Below are 15,912 nucleotides of genomic sequence, written 5' to 3'. Positions count from 1 at the left end.
GCAACAAATTACATCATCATGCACAAATACATGGAAGCAAGAACACAGCGCAATTCTTCATGATAGAGATAATGATCTCATTCTCAGCAATAAGGATTTCCATGTGAGTGACCAAACCATTCTACTGCTAAGATGGACTAGAACACTATTGATAAATACGTTTCATGTATTTATCAAAAACTCTCAAACATCTGTATTCTACTAACACTACTGTCTAGAGTTCAGAGGTATATAGGAGGTTGATGGAGTAAAATGTTAATTTTTCCTACATTCCATTTCAGACTGTATCATTTCATGTTCAGCCATAAATTTGGTTTGTACTGAACTGTTATCATTCTCTGTATTTTTGACCACACTTGCACGGTAACTGCAATCTGTGATTTTAACAGAATGGCTACAATTTACACACTGCTTTGCTCATTCATTGTTGGATGCAGCAGCGATACAGCAGGTGCACAGCGATGCACAGGTGTTTGTGCCACAAATCCGCACAGGAGTTTGCAGGGGATTGTTGCGCCAGGTCAGAAAAACACAACAGCAGGGCTCTGCACTAATATCTGTAAGGTGGGGGTGGTGGAACCAGCTCACGCCCTTGAATCCTGGATGTGTGTGCACCTGGTGCTCTCCAATATGATGCGGATGCTCAAGATCTACCCGGAAGAAGAGAAAATGCTGCTCCAACAAGATATCTCCTGTCCCCCTCCACTCGGAACTGGAACCTGCAACACCACCAGTACGTCAGCAGGTCTTCTCCAGCACTGCTCAATAGCGAATTTGGGTTTTAATTTCTCTCTTGCTACCATACATCGAGGCTGAGCTAGCAGTCGCGATGCCAGTTTGTCAGCAGGTTCTTGATAGTAAAATTTAAGACTGCTGCACTTGTTCGCACCAACAGCTCGTTTTTCATCCTGCTGTAACCCCACCCCCTTTCACTTTATCCTGGAGATTAACACATGCACTATGCTCCCAGTAGCCAAGTCCCTTCTTTAAGGAGCCAAGAACAGAAAAATGATTAACCAATTACATAAGTGTCAAGTATCATTCTCTCAGAATCAACTTTTAACTTAGCAACAGGCTGATGTGTCTTCTGTGCAAGTTCCCTCATGTGTAACCAATAAGATTTGCCACTCTGCTGCTGATTGAGGACTTAAGACCTCGAAACCTTCTTTAACTCAGCTGGTCAACTGCTGGTCGGCCCGACCATTTGCAAAGGCTCAAGGAAATTCTACAATGGCTATGAATAAAGTCTTGCATCTTTGGCTTTAGGAATTGTCCTTCTTCTCTTTTCATATTCCAATACTCCCTTTTTGCTCTCTCACTTTCCACACCTTGCTGCTTGGAAACAGTCACCTCAGCCACTTGTACCATAGAGACAAGCTGCAATAACCAAACCCCAATCAGAGCCATAAACACGAGATCAATACTCCATTCTCCATTATAAATTTCCCACTGTTTACAACTGCCAGACACGGTCGGCATATTTCTACACGGCACAGATTTCTACATGCGGATGGCAAGCGTAGCCCCGTTTCTGACCCGGCGAACACTTTCGAGGGCATCTCTAAAGTGTGGCTGTGCACCACTGGGGAGGCTTAGCAGCAATGTTTCCATGGCTCCTCCTTACCGCCCTGAACCCTGTATCGGGCGGGCGTACTTTTCTCCCTGAAGACATTGGGGTTCCTGGACAGCACCGTCTGCAGCAGCACCGGCACGTCGCCCTCGGGCTCATCGCTGCCCAGGTTGTCCTTCAGCTCTCTGCAGGAGAGGGACACACAGGCAGTAGGTCAGAACAGCCGGGGGGCACAGGCATGCACTTTACAGGAAAACCTGGGTGTGGCAAAGTGGCAGGGACCGGGCCTAATAACCACTTTTGTATACTTGGGTAAGGTACGTGACTGCTTCCGTACATATGTATTCTGTACATATTTGGTTGTATATGTGGATAAATATAAAATGTGTGTAAATATGTACACTGCTGGGGATAAAAGCACATTAAGCGTAATGTAATTCAGTCATGTAATGACATGGATGTGCACTAAAACTCTAGAGGGGGGGTACCTACATGTGCTCAGTAGAGACCTGGTTGAGACTGTGGGCCAGCTGGGACACCAGGGTTTCGTCCCTGCAGGCCAGCAGGCAGTTGACCTCCTCGGCGATCCTCCCATTGTACAGCAGACTCTTGGTGGTGGTGGCAGGGAGGGGAGAGGGCAGGGGCAGCTGGTTTAACACTGTGGAGAGAGGAGGAGCGCAGCTGGTTTAACACTGTGCAGAGAGGGGGAGAGGCAGTGAGGAGATGCTGTGTTTGGGAGGGTTGGTGTGAGAGGGAAAGGCAGCGGGTATGACACTGTGCAGAGAGGGGGAGTCGCTCTGTTTGGTGTGAGAGAGAAAGGGCTCACGACTGGCACTCAGACTATGCAAAGCAAACTCAGGCTCTACCATCCAGTCTGACTGGCTGGTAAAGTGCCCTGGCTGTTAAATTGACGTAAGTATATAATTGACGGCTGAAAATTACATAGAAGAATAAACTGGTTCCATTTGCCAGCCATAACACGACAGCATTCACACAAAGCTTGAGCAGTACATTTCAACACATTCCTGAGAAGGCTGTGATGGGACTGCTGACTTGATTCGGCCATTAATCTCACTTACACACTGCATCCAAAGTACAGTGAGAGCTTACAGGCATTCATTTTTAATCTAAAATAAATGATATAGGCAGAACTGATGTTTCCATGTCATTGGAATGCAACGGCTTGCATACTTTGAACAAACAATTTCCATTTAAATAATTTGTGGTAACAATTACACAACAAAAACACAGATTAACAGTTGCATTCAAATACAGAAACATACAACAAACAGGCATTTTTCCAACAGATAGAGTCCTGTAGTACAACATGATGGTTGCAAGGTTAAGGTGTCGTGTTAAAGTCAAGTGAACTGATGGCGTTCCCTTGCTCCTTCATTCCATCATTAGAGAGCCAGCATATATCACGGTTCCCAGAAAAACACCTCTGGTTTATTGGTTCACGAGACCCTTGATCATCAGCAATCTGCATGGCCGCCTCCACAGAATGTGAGAAAACCAGTAATGACACAAGGCAGACTTGTAATATGCTCAAGTGAGAGAGAATCTGTGAGCGAATACTATCTTTGCAACAGAACAGTGCCAGTGGTAACTGCTCTCTATTTATTTTTTATCGTGACACATTTTACAGTAAACGCTCATGTAAAAGTGGAGGCACAGGTGTCCTCACAAAGGGCAGTGTTATTGTATCTCATGGCAAATTCCAGTGCTGCCTGTTTGGAAGGCAAAACAGCATTCAAGTCACAAATGATTAGACAGAAAGGTGCGTTCGGCCGATTCAGAAACCGTGGACCGGATGTAGGTTTGGAGAACGCCTTGGCAGATTGGCAGCAAATTGTCTGCTCTTTCCATTGGTTGCCTTTCATGGTAAAATAAAGAAAGATGGGGCAGTGAAAGTACCCAAGAGCCCATCATACAAGCTGCTCACCACCTGAATGGGCTGCGTTACTTCCGTGGCTCCATCTTAAATTAGATCTGCTGCATTGTGGATAGACGCTGGGACCCGCGGGAGCGCACAGGCACTTAGGACTTACGAGCGTTCGTCCAGAAGGGCCCGGGGTTCAAGCACGGGAGCAAATCCGAGCTGCCATCATGTTGGTGTAGCTGAGGCGGATCAGAGTGTTGTGCCGGTGTGTGGAGTGTCAGAGGGGGTGAAGGTTGGCACGCACTGGGGTGCCCTCAGGAACAATAACACGCTGGTCACCACCTGCTGAATCCAAATGCAGCCCTTCTATAGCAGAGGACAGCCCCGTGGCTGAGATGCCGTTTCTGGAACCGCTGCGATTGTGCACTCCAACGTTCTTTCAGACCGAGGTCCGACAAACATGTTTTATACTGCTCATGACTACCTTTCAATTAGATCAAATTTAAAACTGCCAGAGCTGGATTTCAATCACAAAAATATATATCCAGTGTGAATTGGCAGTGCATTCACCCACATGTGTATTCCACAGGATGCTGCTGTAAACAAACACAATGATTCCTCAGTCTCGACATTTCTGAGGAGTCCAGCACAGACTCACACAGGCCTGACTCACTGCCAAAACCTGTTACTACATGACAGACAGGAAAAGTAATCAGTAACCATGACTCGTTTCAAAAGAAAAAAACACACACACAACCAAAGGTAGACGAGATAACCCACCCATGAACCCAAACCCAAAGATAAGCACAATGTAAATTTCAAATTTCAAATAAAGCTACAAACACACTTTCCAATACAGAAAACATCAGGCCAGAGCTGTATGTACTGTTGTTTGCGTGGCTTTTATATACCTTACATTAGGGCTGTCGTGATAACCGCAATATTGCAATACCGCGCTACTGACAAGCCAACTGCAGGGGATGGAAAGCAACCGCTACAACCACTATGCATGAGAAACTATTTTGGTTAAGCAAAAAAAAAAAGTAAATCGTTTCTCGTGTGCACATGAAACTTCAATAATTTTTTTTTTCCTCATGTCCCTTTAGGGGCTCCATAGATTTGCACTTAAGATTTAGCCTAAACAATTTGCTTTACTTACAGTAGGCCCCCCTTTATCCACAGGGGATATGTTCCAAAACCCCCAGTGGATGCCTGAAACCTCAGATAGTGTATGTACAGGGTTTGGTACTGTTTTTTCCTTTACATACATACCTATGATAAAGTTTAATTTATAAATTAGACACAGTAAGACATTAACAACAATAACAAATAATAAAATAGAACAATTATAACAATATATAGGGTTATTTGAACACAAGCACTGCGATACTGCGACAGTCAATCTGATGACCGAGACGGCTACTAAGTGACTAACAGGTGGGTAGTGTGTACAGCGTGGATACGCTGGACAAAGGGATGATTCACGTCCCTGGGCAGGACGACGTGAGATTTCATTGCGCTACTCAGTCAGAACGGGACACAATTTAACACTTATGCATTTTATATTTCTGGAATTTTCCACTTAATATTTTCAGACCGCAGTTGACCGCAGGTAACTGAAACCGCGGAAAGTGAAACCGCGGATAAGGGGTGACCATTTATATCTAGCCTAGGCTATAGACTAGGCTTAATCCTTTTTTCTTTCATAAAGGAGAAAAGGCGTGTAGCCTACCTTGTGTGCTTATTGCACCTCATTGCCCTTCTGTGTTCTGCATTTAACAATAAACAAGTATTTAATTTGTTTTAAAAATGTGTCATCTTTGTCATGTAAAAACCAACAATATACCCAATAATAGCCTAACAATAAAGCTTATTTATATAGCACTAAAATCTGGATAAATGAAGTAATTTGCAAAAAAAAAAAAAGGCGATAATACCACATATCATGCTGTTGAGCCATCCGCAGGGGAAATTCCTTCACTGTAACAGCCCTACCTTATACACACGTTGCATATGCATTACATTAGATTACATTACACACACACACACACACACACACACACACACACACACACACACACACACACACACACACACACACACACACACACACACACACTCACTCACTCCCAGGCAAAAAAATGGGCCAAGTCCAAAATGGCAAAACATTAAGCTTTTAATGGTCTTAATAACAAATAACTTTTCAGAAAATTAGCAAGAATTAAACAAATAGATAAAGTAACTTGGTATGGGATAGCTTTCCCCTGTGATTTCTTTAAATGTTGAAGCCTTGAGGGTAAGCTTGCAGACAGCTTTTTACAGAAGGAAGAGTCAATATTGTTCCACTCAGCGTTGATGGCTTCAAACAGTTGAGTAGTTGAAAAACATTTCCGGGCCAGCTTGTGTTTAATGTGAGACCAAATATTCTCTACAGGGTTTAAATCTGGACTCTAGCCAGGCCAAAACATGAGCCTGATGGACTTGTTCTCAAGCCACTTCTTGGTGATCTTTGCAGTATGGACAGGAGCATTGTCTTGTTCACAGTGAAGCAGCTCACCAGTACCAGCAGCTGAAAAGGTTCCCCACACCATTACATTGTGGTAGAGATGCATATTTCGTACTTCTCACCAGGTCTTTGAAGACACCTCTCTGGAGCTTCACCATACAACTCAAACCACGATTCATCACTCCACACAACTCTGCTGAACCACTCTGAATCAAACTGTCCATATTCTGCCAAAAACTTCATTCTGTCTTTGATGTTTTTCTCAGAAAGCAATGGCTTTTTAACACATCTTCTAGACACAAAACCTGCAATAGACAAGAGGAACTTTTGTGTTTGTATTAGGGCTGTCAAAACGCTCTTTCGCGATTAATATGGAAGCTTTAACGCGTTAATGTTTTAATGCAAATCAATCATATTAACAAGTTTGACCACAACTTCCTTCCGTAATTCCAGCGCGGATATTTACCTGGCTGAATTACTGAAAGGCGTGGCAAACGCAGATGTGCTGAACGGCAAATTTCGCTTTAACCCTTTCGCATGTAACTTATTTGTTATGGTATGTAGCGCGCATGTTATCTTATGTGTTTTGTTATGTTTTCATTTGCGTTATTAAGTTTCTTAGAGATTCCAGTTAGCATTTTCCAATCTAGTGTTCTAATCGCACCAGTTTTAGCATATGCGCTAAACGGCTAATCACACCGGTGTGACTGTACGCGCAAAAGGGTTAAAATGAAATTTGCCGTTCAGCACATCTGCGTTTTCCACGCAGTGTAGTGTATTTGTATAATTCTTGCTAATTTCCCGACCAATGATTTGTTATTAAGACCATTAAAAGCTTAATGTTTTGCCATTTTGGGCTTGACCCATTTTTTTTGCCCGGGACTGTGTGTGTGTGTGTGCGCGTGCGTGTGTGCATACACCTCCTGAAAAGAATCTCTTCCAAAAAAAATGCATAAATGTACTCTATTGTATGTTCTGTTAAGTTGCTAACTGCTATTTCTACACGAGTCCACCTGGATGTGCACTGCACAGCAGGATACCGTATACCCTCAGTCTTTAATTGGGAATTTCTTTATCCAATGATAATCACGCTTTTATGTTGTGCATAGCTGTGCAACCAATCCAATCTTTCAGCCAACATGCTTCACTGGCTGTTAATGACCAACAGGCAGTTCCCTGTCAGAGATATTACAGAGAAACAAATGTCTTTTATGAACTTGTGCTGAAATGCTGCACAGTCCCTGTGCTGCACGGGTGCTCAAAATGAAAGCTTTACGCAAACAATGCGCGGTTTAAGTATTCCAAATGTTACTGGCCCTTACCTCCACCTGACCACACTGCTAATGGCTGCTGGAACAGAACCCTCATATTTTCCACTCTATAGCAGCATGCCATTCCTATCAAATTCTCTCTAAGCGCTGGCATAAGACAACTGCCTTTTGTTTATAAAAAAGAATTTTATATAAACGGAAATTCCTTGCTCAACCTTTCATGGACTTTATTTGTGTTGAGATGTGTATTTATGTAATTTGTATCTAGTTTCATACGGCTTACCATCTTCCTAAAAGAAGAAATGTATCTTATTCATAGCTGTATTGAATATGTCTTAACTGACTCTTAATCTGGCATTTTGAGGCTGCCCACACTCATATCTGGTTGCCCTCTGTAACAATTAGCGTCAAGTCCTGTCCTAAGCAGAAAAGTCAGGGCAGGAAGCAGTTTAAAACAGATGGAGAGAGCATAATTCTATTTAGGCCTTGGGTTTGACTGCTGAACTGGTGCAGCAGAAATTGACAGGGTGCTGCATGAGGAGAATGAGGATATCATTTGTGAGATATGAACTGCAATGCCTGATGAAGCCTTGCTGTCTGAGAGAGAGCACTCCGATGTAGTTTCCAAGAAAGTTTTGCCAGTGGATTTTTAGAAATTCGCTTCCCTGCACTGCTGTGCTGTCCTCGACTGCATTTCAAAGCAGTCACGGCTTTTTGCTGAATTAATGAAAAGGTCTGTGTGTGTCCCAGTGCAGTTCTTACACATTGTGTCTCACTGGCCTACTGTTGTCATGCTGGATAAGGGTCTGCTGAGAGACTCAGGAGTAGCGTTACCGCGGGCTCTCTTGTGCACTGTGGAGTTGGCCCTACTGATCGCTGATATTCATGGACCTCATCGCGAACCAATGAGCCGGGAAGGGGTTGGGAAATGGGAAGGAGGAAATGATGGAGTGAGGAAAAAAAAAAAAAAAAAAAAAAAAAAAAACTTTACCCATGTGACAGTCTGGGATGAGCGACACACACTCTGACATGCACCCTGTCAGAGAGAAAGAGAAGGAAATGTTGAGCCATACTTACAGTCTGTGAGGCTAGCGATCCCAGCGAGAGTGGTGATGGGAACATGAGGCATATCCCCATTCATGCTGAAGGTGGGGGCGGGAGGTTGTGTCGATGCACAGGTTGCTCAGTGTCGCCGCCGTCTGACCTTACTTCACATCTCCTTAATGCTGTGGGACAGAAGTGAGAGACAAGCGGTCTTAGTGACACCTAACTAATTAAAGTAGTACAAAGGTACAGGAAGCCTGTGTGTGTGTGTGTGTGTGTGTGTGTGTGTGTGTGTGAGAGAGAGAATGTGTGTGTGTGTGTGTCAGCGTGTGTGCGCGTGCACGCAGCCAACACGCAGACCATACGCACGCCCAGCGTTCAAGACACACAGTACAATTCTTTTGCACCTTGTGCCAATGCAACTCTGCTTTTGCCTGAGCAACAAGCTTCATTACACCTCTTGCACCGCAGGCAGGGAGTACAGGATGTACCCTAATGGCTATTTGGGGGCACTCTTGCTTCAGCTAGGCCTGTGGAGGCATCCTCATATCCCAAATCCTAAAAACGGCTTCTCTGAAGGCACTGACCGGCCTTTCAACATCAATCTGTACCCCCCCCCACCTGTCACTTTTTGTCACCCCTAAAGAGTCTCTGAGTGACTTCAGTTGGACAAGAGAGAAAGGAATGAAGTGCTGTGATCTGGCTTGTGACATCTGGGCGAATCAATAACAGCTGGGCCGTTTGTAGCTGTCTGCATCAAGCTGATGAGATAGAGTAAGCGGCTGAGCAGACTCACCCAGTCTGACACTGATAACAATACCCACTCTTAACAAGGCAGCCAGCCAGACACAAGGCAGACTTCTAAACTTCAGATCCACCCCAGGACCATGGATGTTTGGACCAATGAAACGCCACTAAGTCTCATAGGGTGGGACAGACTCACACACAACCAAAGTTCAACACTTTTCAATTAAACCCGCTGCAGTGCCGCTGAAAACAGAATAACATGTCCATACCATGAAGGGAAACAGTGGGTCACAGCATAAGCATTTCACTCAGTCTGACCCTATCGCTTAAATAACAATAAAAAATATGGCTTTTTGATACACATCTGCCTTCAAACACTTAAGCACAACCAGCTCATCCACAGGGGTAACATTGCACTTTGGGCCGCTGGCGCACATGCACACACACACAGGCAGGCAGAATGAATACACTATAAGAACAGCGTGCACACTTCAGCCAGTAAGTGCTGTAAGGGCTGCATCACTGGCAGAAATACAACTGGGTTCCTTTCCACGGGAGGGCAGATGTTCAGCTTGGATAAAAATATACCTGCGCTTCCCCGGATGCCTTTGTTTTCCATATACTGTTGCATTTGGAACAGAATACGCAGCCCTCAAGGGGGAGGTTTTTCTTATGTCATTTAAGCACAGGCAATACGGTAAACACAGTGCAGAACACTCACCAGTACTCACCAACAAAACACATGATATTAAAAACTCAGTTTAATAAAAACATTTAACTATTTGCTGAGACAAAGTACACAGTCTAAGACTTACGACATAATTACACAATTACTAGCTGTTCTCATGCACTAGCCCTAATTGATGAAATATCACTTTCTAATTTATTCATATCTGAGGTTGACAGGAGCATGACTGCAGCAGCTGAATACCTCAGGTATGGGCTTGATCTAACTTAGACGCTGTGTGTTGCAGACATGTTACGCTACTGCAAACCATAATTGTACTGTCTGTTTTCATTAGCACAGACTCACATTTAATGCTTGAACCTCTATGGGGCTGTACATAACCAGCTGGAATGCTCTGAATGGGTATCCCCTCACCTGTGATTTACACTCAGTGACAATGAGGATAAATGTCTTCCTATTCTGGATTCTTTTCTACTCGGCAGCCACGACAAGGACAGCAGCTGAATGTCACCTTCTGGTATTGAAATGCTGACGTCATTAAATGTTCCTCTACATCTCTCTGCATCCGTCTGGACTGAGAGAAGTTAAATGTACGGCTGGCTCACGCAACACCTGACAACCTGTGCTGGGGTGGGTAAGCCTGTCCTCACACGGCAGGACAGAAGAGACGGCTGCACAAGCCGATCCACACCTCCAGGCACTAATGCATCATACGTTTGTGAACTTGAATATAAAAGGCAAGAAACGGCATGCAGCGTTCACACATTTCGGCATTTGGGGTCAGCCTGGCAGCCAAACAAAGCTCCCTTCAGCTTGGCTGCTGACGAAGGCTGTCAAAGTTCCGTAAATATAAAATGAAAGAAAAGTAACTCAAACAGTGCGCAACGGAGTATTTCAGAAACTGTTTAAGGTTCCAGGGGAAGGGAGGATTTGCCAGCCTACAAAAACCGAGAGGGCCAGAACCTGCAAAAAACACGGCCCGGCCGGCAGTGCCAGTCCCCAGATATGGCCTCAGGGCCACAGGGCACTGGGCTTGTCCCTCCTGTTTGCTGTGGAGGCTTCACAGGGCTCCTGGCTCTTTGGTGGCCCAGGAGGAGCTGCAGCAGAAACTCTCATCTCTCAACAGATCCTCTCATCTTCCCTGGACCTGCTGCCACTGATGTCAGCGCATGTGTGCCCTCCAGTGGCCGGTTGCTCCGAGCTGCACGGCGACACATGAATGGAAACTCATTTGCATAAGTCAACAAAAGGGCAAGTGCCGCGAGGGTAACTGGCAGCCAGGCCGGGGCGTGTGGTTGGCCAGGGGGAGCACCATGTTGCTGCTAGCTCAGAGACTGTGCTGAGTGACAACACTTTTCATGGTAAAACGAGCAATGTAATGATACAACTAAAGAAACACAGAAAAAATGTACCTGTGGGGATCATTAGAGTCCTCCTGTATTCCAACAAAGGTAGAAGATATATTTGCTCAAATTATTTATAACAAAAAAACAGTTCGGGCTTGTAAAAATGACATAAAAAGTCACCATACACATGGTGATATTTGCCAAAGTTTTTTTTTTATTCCATACATGAACCACTACCATTCTTATACTTCCTACACAGCAAGCTGATATACAAACAGACATACACACCCTCACCCCACAACTGCATGAATTTCTTAGCAGATGCAAAACTACAAGCTGCTTAAATACGCATCCAAGCCATTATCAGATCAACAAGACCACCTAAACTGACCAAGTATTGTTAAACACAATAGGTTACGATCTGGTTACACTTGAAAAAGCTGCCTTTTTACAAAAGTGTATTTCATGCTTATATCTTTAAAAAGGCCCTTCTCTTATAAAATCAAGTATTCATGGACCTGATCCTACCCTCTAAGCAAGTAAACACTTATAAATTCTTTACTGATACTCTGAGATACACACAGGTACATTTTAATTACTATTCCATTTTATTTAGATTTAAATTCAGTTTAATGACTGCAGGCAAATACTGTTCAAGGAACCAAAGTACATTGTTAAGAGACATACAAAAATCAATTGCATCCAACAACACAAAGAAAATAAAACATTAAAATTCCTCTATCAGAGGTCAGGAGATGAAGTCCAGACTGGATGAACTAACTTAAGACTTCAACCTTTTAGTTCTGGACGTCAACTCCCATGAGCACCTCTAAGCAGAGAAGTCATCACAGTTCCTGGGATGCTTTAGCTTTTAGGTCTAGGCAAGGTCTAAGATCATGCTGGGCTTCTGGTTTACTCACATTCTTATCAGTATAAAATATGTATAGTTGACTGATTCTGAATGGACTTTCTTGGAGCTGATGACTCTTCATACAGTGGTAGTACTCCTGCTAGCTACATGGTAGTGTGGGCTCAAGTCCTAACAGAGACCTGATCACATAAACAAAATGACATACTCCTTTAGTTAGACCATTACAGGTTACCGATATAATCAGCTTGGTCCCGCAAGAATTTCAAAAGCCAATGCCGCTATTTATGCTTCAGACTCAATTCCTTTCACTTATTATTTTGCAACAATGCAACCAATTTTATAATATTTTAAAACATAACAGATTCAAAACCAATGTGTTTATGTTTAGTTTATGTTTATGCTCAGTCATTTATACTGATCCACTAAGCAGACAAAGGAATATTAACAACTTAAAGCACCTACATACATCTAAAGGCTGCATCTTTTACCACTGTACAGTAGTAGTGGTTTCACTGCAAAATAAGACTGAAAGAAAACACTGGCCATGAAAAAAAATCTATTTCACATACCTCTAATTGTTTATGACTCATCATAATAGTACTTACAAAGTGGTACCCTGTGCGGCAGCAACACATGAGAAGTCAGAGGAATCTCAGGTTTACGGCAACATCTCGGTTTATGTGACAGCAAGGAGGAGCTGCTCCTTTTGAAGTCTGTACCTCGAAGCCTGCATTTATTTTTAACACACATTTAACATGCTTTCTTTTCACTGCTTCCCCCTACCTGCCAGCTCACTATATTCTCCTGATAGTCTGCGTGCTTCCAGGACAACATACCGGAATACACACAGCCTGTGAAGGCTGTTTTCATTTAAGGGTGTGCGTCATCATATTCACTGGTGTTCTACTATTAAATTAATTTCATCACACTATATTTTCTTAGTCTCTTTCACGATCTTGCACAAGCTGAGTACAGCTGACATCTGGTTCATATGGACACATATGAGGAACAGCTTTAGCTTATTTGTATTATTCTGTTTTTGTATGTTGTTTGTATTGTGACTGGCTTATGCATATGTTGCACTGTATTCTAGGTCTCTCTCGAAAAAGAGGTTCTTACACTCAAGACACTTCCTGGTTAAATAAAATCAAATCAGTCTGGTACAGCACCAGCCTGTTTAAGTTTTACCACATTAAGTACCTCTCTATCTAAAGAAGAGCTATGGTGCTCCCTGCTCATGAGCAACTCTGCAAGAGGTCACTCCCATGTGTCTGCCGACCACTCAGATTTGAATGGTGATGCCTGTTAATGTATGCAAACGGTTAATGAAACTGAATCCCAAAAAAAGAAATCATCTGTAAGTTTCCAAAGACAGCCTGAGGGAGGCTGCTCAATACATCCTTTAACAGAGATGGGAGATGGAGCCTTCTTGAACCCCATGATGGGTGGAGTCACCATGTGTTGTGAATCATTGATTTGCATGAACCAATCACAAAACAGCCCCCTAGGGTCCTCTCATCAGACAATAAACCTCAGGTAATCTTACCGGGTCGATGCATCAAGCACATATAAATCTGGCTTGAAAGACAAGTTTACTATCTATGCTCAATTTTTTTTCCAGAAGTAAAAATGATTATAAGCTCCAATTACTCACCTCCTGAATGATAACTACAGTAATCTGCTGACAATTTTTCAAAGAAAAGGTGCCCTTTAAGAACAGTAAAATTTTGCGCTTGGCTTTGTGAGGAAGACGAACTAAGCATTGTGGACATGCTGACAAATGTCATCTATAAGTAGGGGCCATTTATGGCTGTAAATAAAAGGCAACTGATGTGTAGAGTATGTGTGTGTGGCTATTTAAGGCTGGGGTTCAGTGAGCCAGTTTCCACTTCCCTCTCTCACAGGGCAGACGGCTGCCCCACACAGCAGAACCTCGGGAGGTTACACACAAATAATCGACCTGACTCTTCTTCATGGCTTTCAGCATTTATAATTACTCCAAACGCAAGGTACAAATCCCCTAGTTAAAAATGTCTCCTGAACAGAAATGTCCCAATTACTCTGCCACTACATCAACACCAAAATTGGTCAAAATAAAGGAAACCATTCACTCAAAGTTGTTTCATCATGCGTTTCATCAGCAGGCTGTCAAGATATCAGTCCCTCTCAACACATAAGCCATACACAATCTGCCAAAGAAAAATGCCCAAAAACGCATATGCACTCCCCTCAAATTAAAACTGACAAAACAGACTCAAAAGTGCAGGGAACTTGAAATGTTGGCCTTTCTGACACTGAGAGGAACGGACACAGAAGCCAGCGCTGTGCTGTTACTGTTAACATCGCGGGAGCCTTCTGATATGTGCTTTGGCTACTGACAAGGTCACAGGGAGGATGAGCCACAGCGGGTCAGTCAACGGCGTTAAGCTAAAGCCCTGACGCAGTTCACTCTGAGTCATGCAGACTTCCACTCGCACAGGTGGGCCAGACACAGGGTTGAGCAGCTCAGCCGATTCAGGATTTTCTCCTGCTGCCCAACGCCTCCTCCAGCAGGCTGTCTTTGGCCCCTGTGCATTACCCAGTCAGACCTTATCCCCATTTGAGGCACATTCTACACCATTAAATGTCTTTAGTGACCCCTTCTGATTAAAGATCAATTTCCAAAACAAGGCTTCTTTCAATGTACATGCCAGGCTATAACCTGAGAAAGCCAAGTGCTGTGCTCGTCATTTACCCACTACCACGCCAATATAGCTTATCCCTTAGCCAGTTGACTTATGGATGGTAGACATGAAACAACGTCAGAGAAGTAACTGAGGCTATGGATCTCAAGAGCATTATGGTGGTTGTAGTCAACTGCAGTGTCCTCAATGGCAAGAGAGGACATTCTTAGCTATAAGAACACCTTTTCCCTTTTATGCAAAGCAGCTGGGGGTTACTGAAAGAGCAAATTAACAAATAACCCTATACTCTCACAGGACAGAAAAGGAAAATGGCAACTTTCCACAAGCCTCATTTTCAAATATTTACCTTTTCCAGGAAACTTTAATTTCTAGTTCCCATGCAACATATCCCTACATGTTTACTAGTATTTGGAAGGTAAACTGCCCATATTCACATCAGCCCTAGCTGCCTTACAGGTAGTGGTTATATGATGCTTGGGATTTCCTTTTACATTTCAAAGCTACGCAAGCACTTTTAAACTAGTGCTCCTCATCAATACTCTTTACAATAACAGTTCTGATCTAAAATACATAATTGTGCAAAGCATTGCTACACTTTCAGCAATGCTTTTTTTTGTTTCAGTTAAGGATTGATTTTTTTAACATGCCCTGCAAAAAAGGGAAGTGAAACCACATCACTTCAGAAGAGCACAAGCATGAGCATTTTTCTGTGAATGAGAACTGGGACTTGGGGAACAAGCTTATTAGCATTAGCATTACTATTGGAAAAGCACTGGATATGAGGCAGAAAATGGGAAAATGAGGCAGAAGGCTAAATATAAAAGTATGGAAGGCTAAAAACATGATCAAGAGTAGCAGTTGTCTTGTGGTGTCCTGTACATGGGGAATCTGGGTACATTCTGGCTGGTCTGTATACAGCAGCAATTACTCAAACCTCAAAACTTTCCTACTTAATGCAGAAGTTTCTGCACATTTTTTCCTAAGCAGATTAAAATGTATGTGGAGAAGGAGACTTGCAAGCTCATGTGTTTTTTTTTCCTTTTTTGACATAACTAAACAATATTAACTACTTGCCTAGATTGAAACAGGTTACATGATTACATAACAGCATGACAAATATGAAGTTTCTCACTTTTCCATATATCTTTCTCTGTTTGTAATTATTTTCCAGCTACATACATCCTTCCTTTACTTAATTGTAGGATTTAGTCTAAGGACTAGATAATACACTGAAGATTATTGCACATTGCCCCCCGAAGTCCTGAAGGGTTCTGTGCATGGAAAACAGTGGTTACCTAGTCCG

The 15,912-nt window shown here is 43.2% G+C and overlaps 1 protein-coding gene across 4 annotated transcripts in view; it reads right to left on the bottom strand.

Moving 5' to 3' along the window:
• nipbla (NIPBL cohesin loading factor a) overlaps positions 1 to 15,912 on the bottom strand; it is a 63,506-nt gene that overhangs the window by 33,544 nt on the left and 14,050 nt on the right. For 2 of the 4 annotated variants that reach the window (XM_036528098.1, XM_036528100.1), the window contains exons 2-4: positions 8,307 to 8,455; positions 2,063 to 2,228; positions 1,625 to 1,755 (exon numbers count right to left, since the gene is read on the bottom strand). In XM_036528098.1, coding sequence (XP_036383991.1) covers positions 1,625 to 1,755; positions 2,063 to 2,228; positions 8,307 to 8,370 — 361 coding nt within the window. In that variant the 5' untranslated portion in view covers positions 8,371 to 8,455. The remainder of the gene's footprint in view (positions 1 to 1,624; positions 1,756 to 2,062; positions 2,229 to 8,306; positions 8,456 to 15,912) is intronic. The other 2 variants (XM_036528099.1, XM_036528101.1) reach the window with 1 other exon arrangement.

Source organism: Megalops cyprinoides, chromosome 4 (assembly GCF_013368585.1).
Source record: "Megalops cyprinoides isolate fMegCyp1 chromosome 4, fMegCyp1.pri, whole genome shotgun sequence".
Classification (NCBI taxonomy): domain Eukaryota; kingdom Metazoa; phylum Chordata; class Actinopteri; order Elopiformes; family Megalopidae; genus Megalops; species Megalops cyprinoides.
The sequence above is the reverse complement of the archived record's forward strand: the minus strand, read 5'-3'. Positions and strand labels throughout refer to the sequence as shown.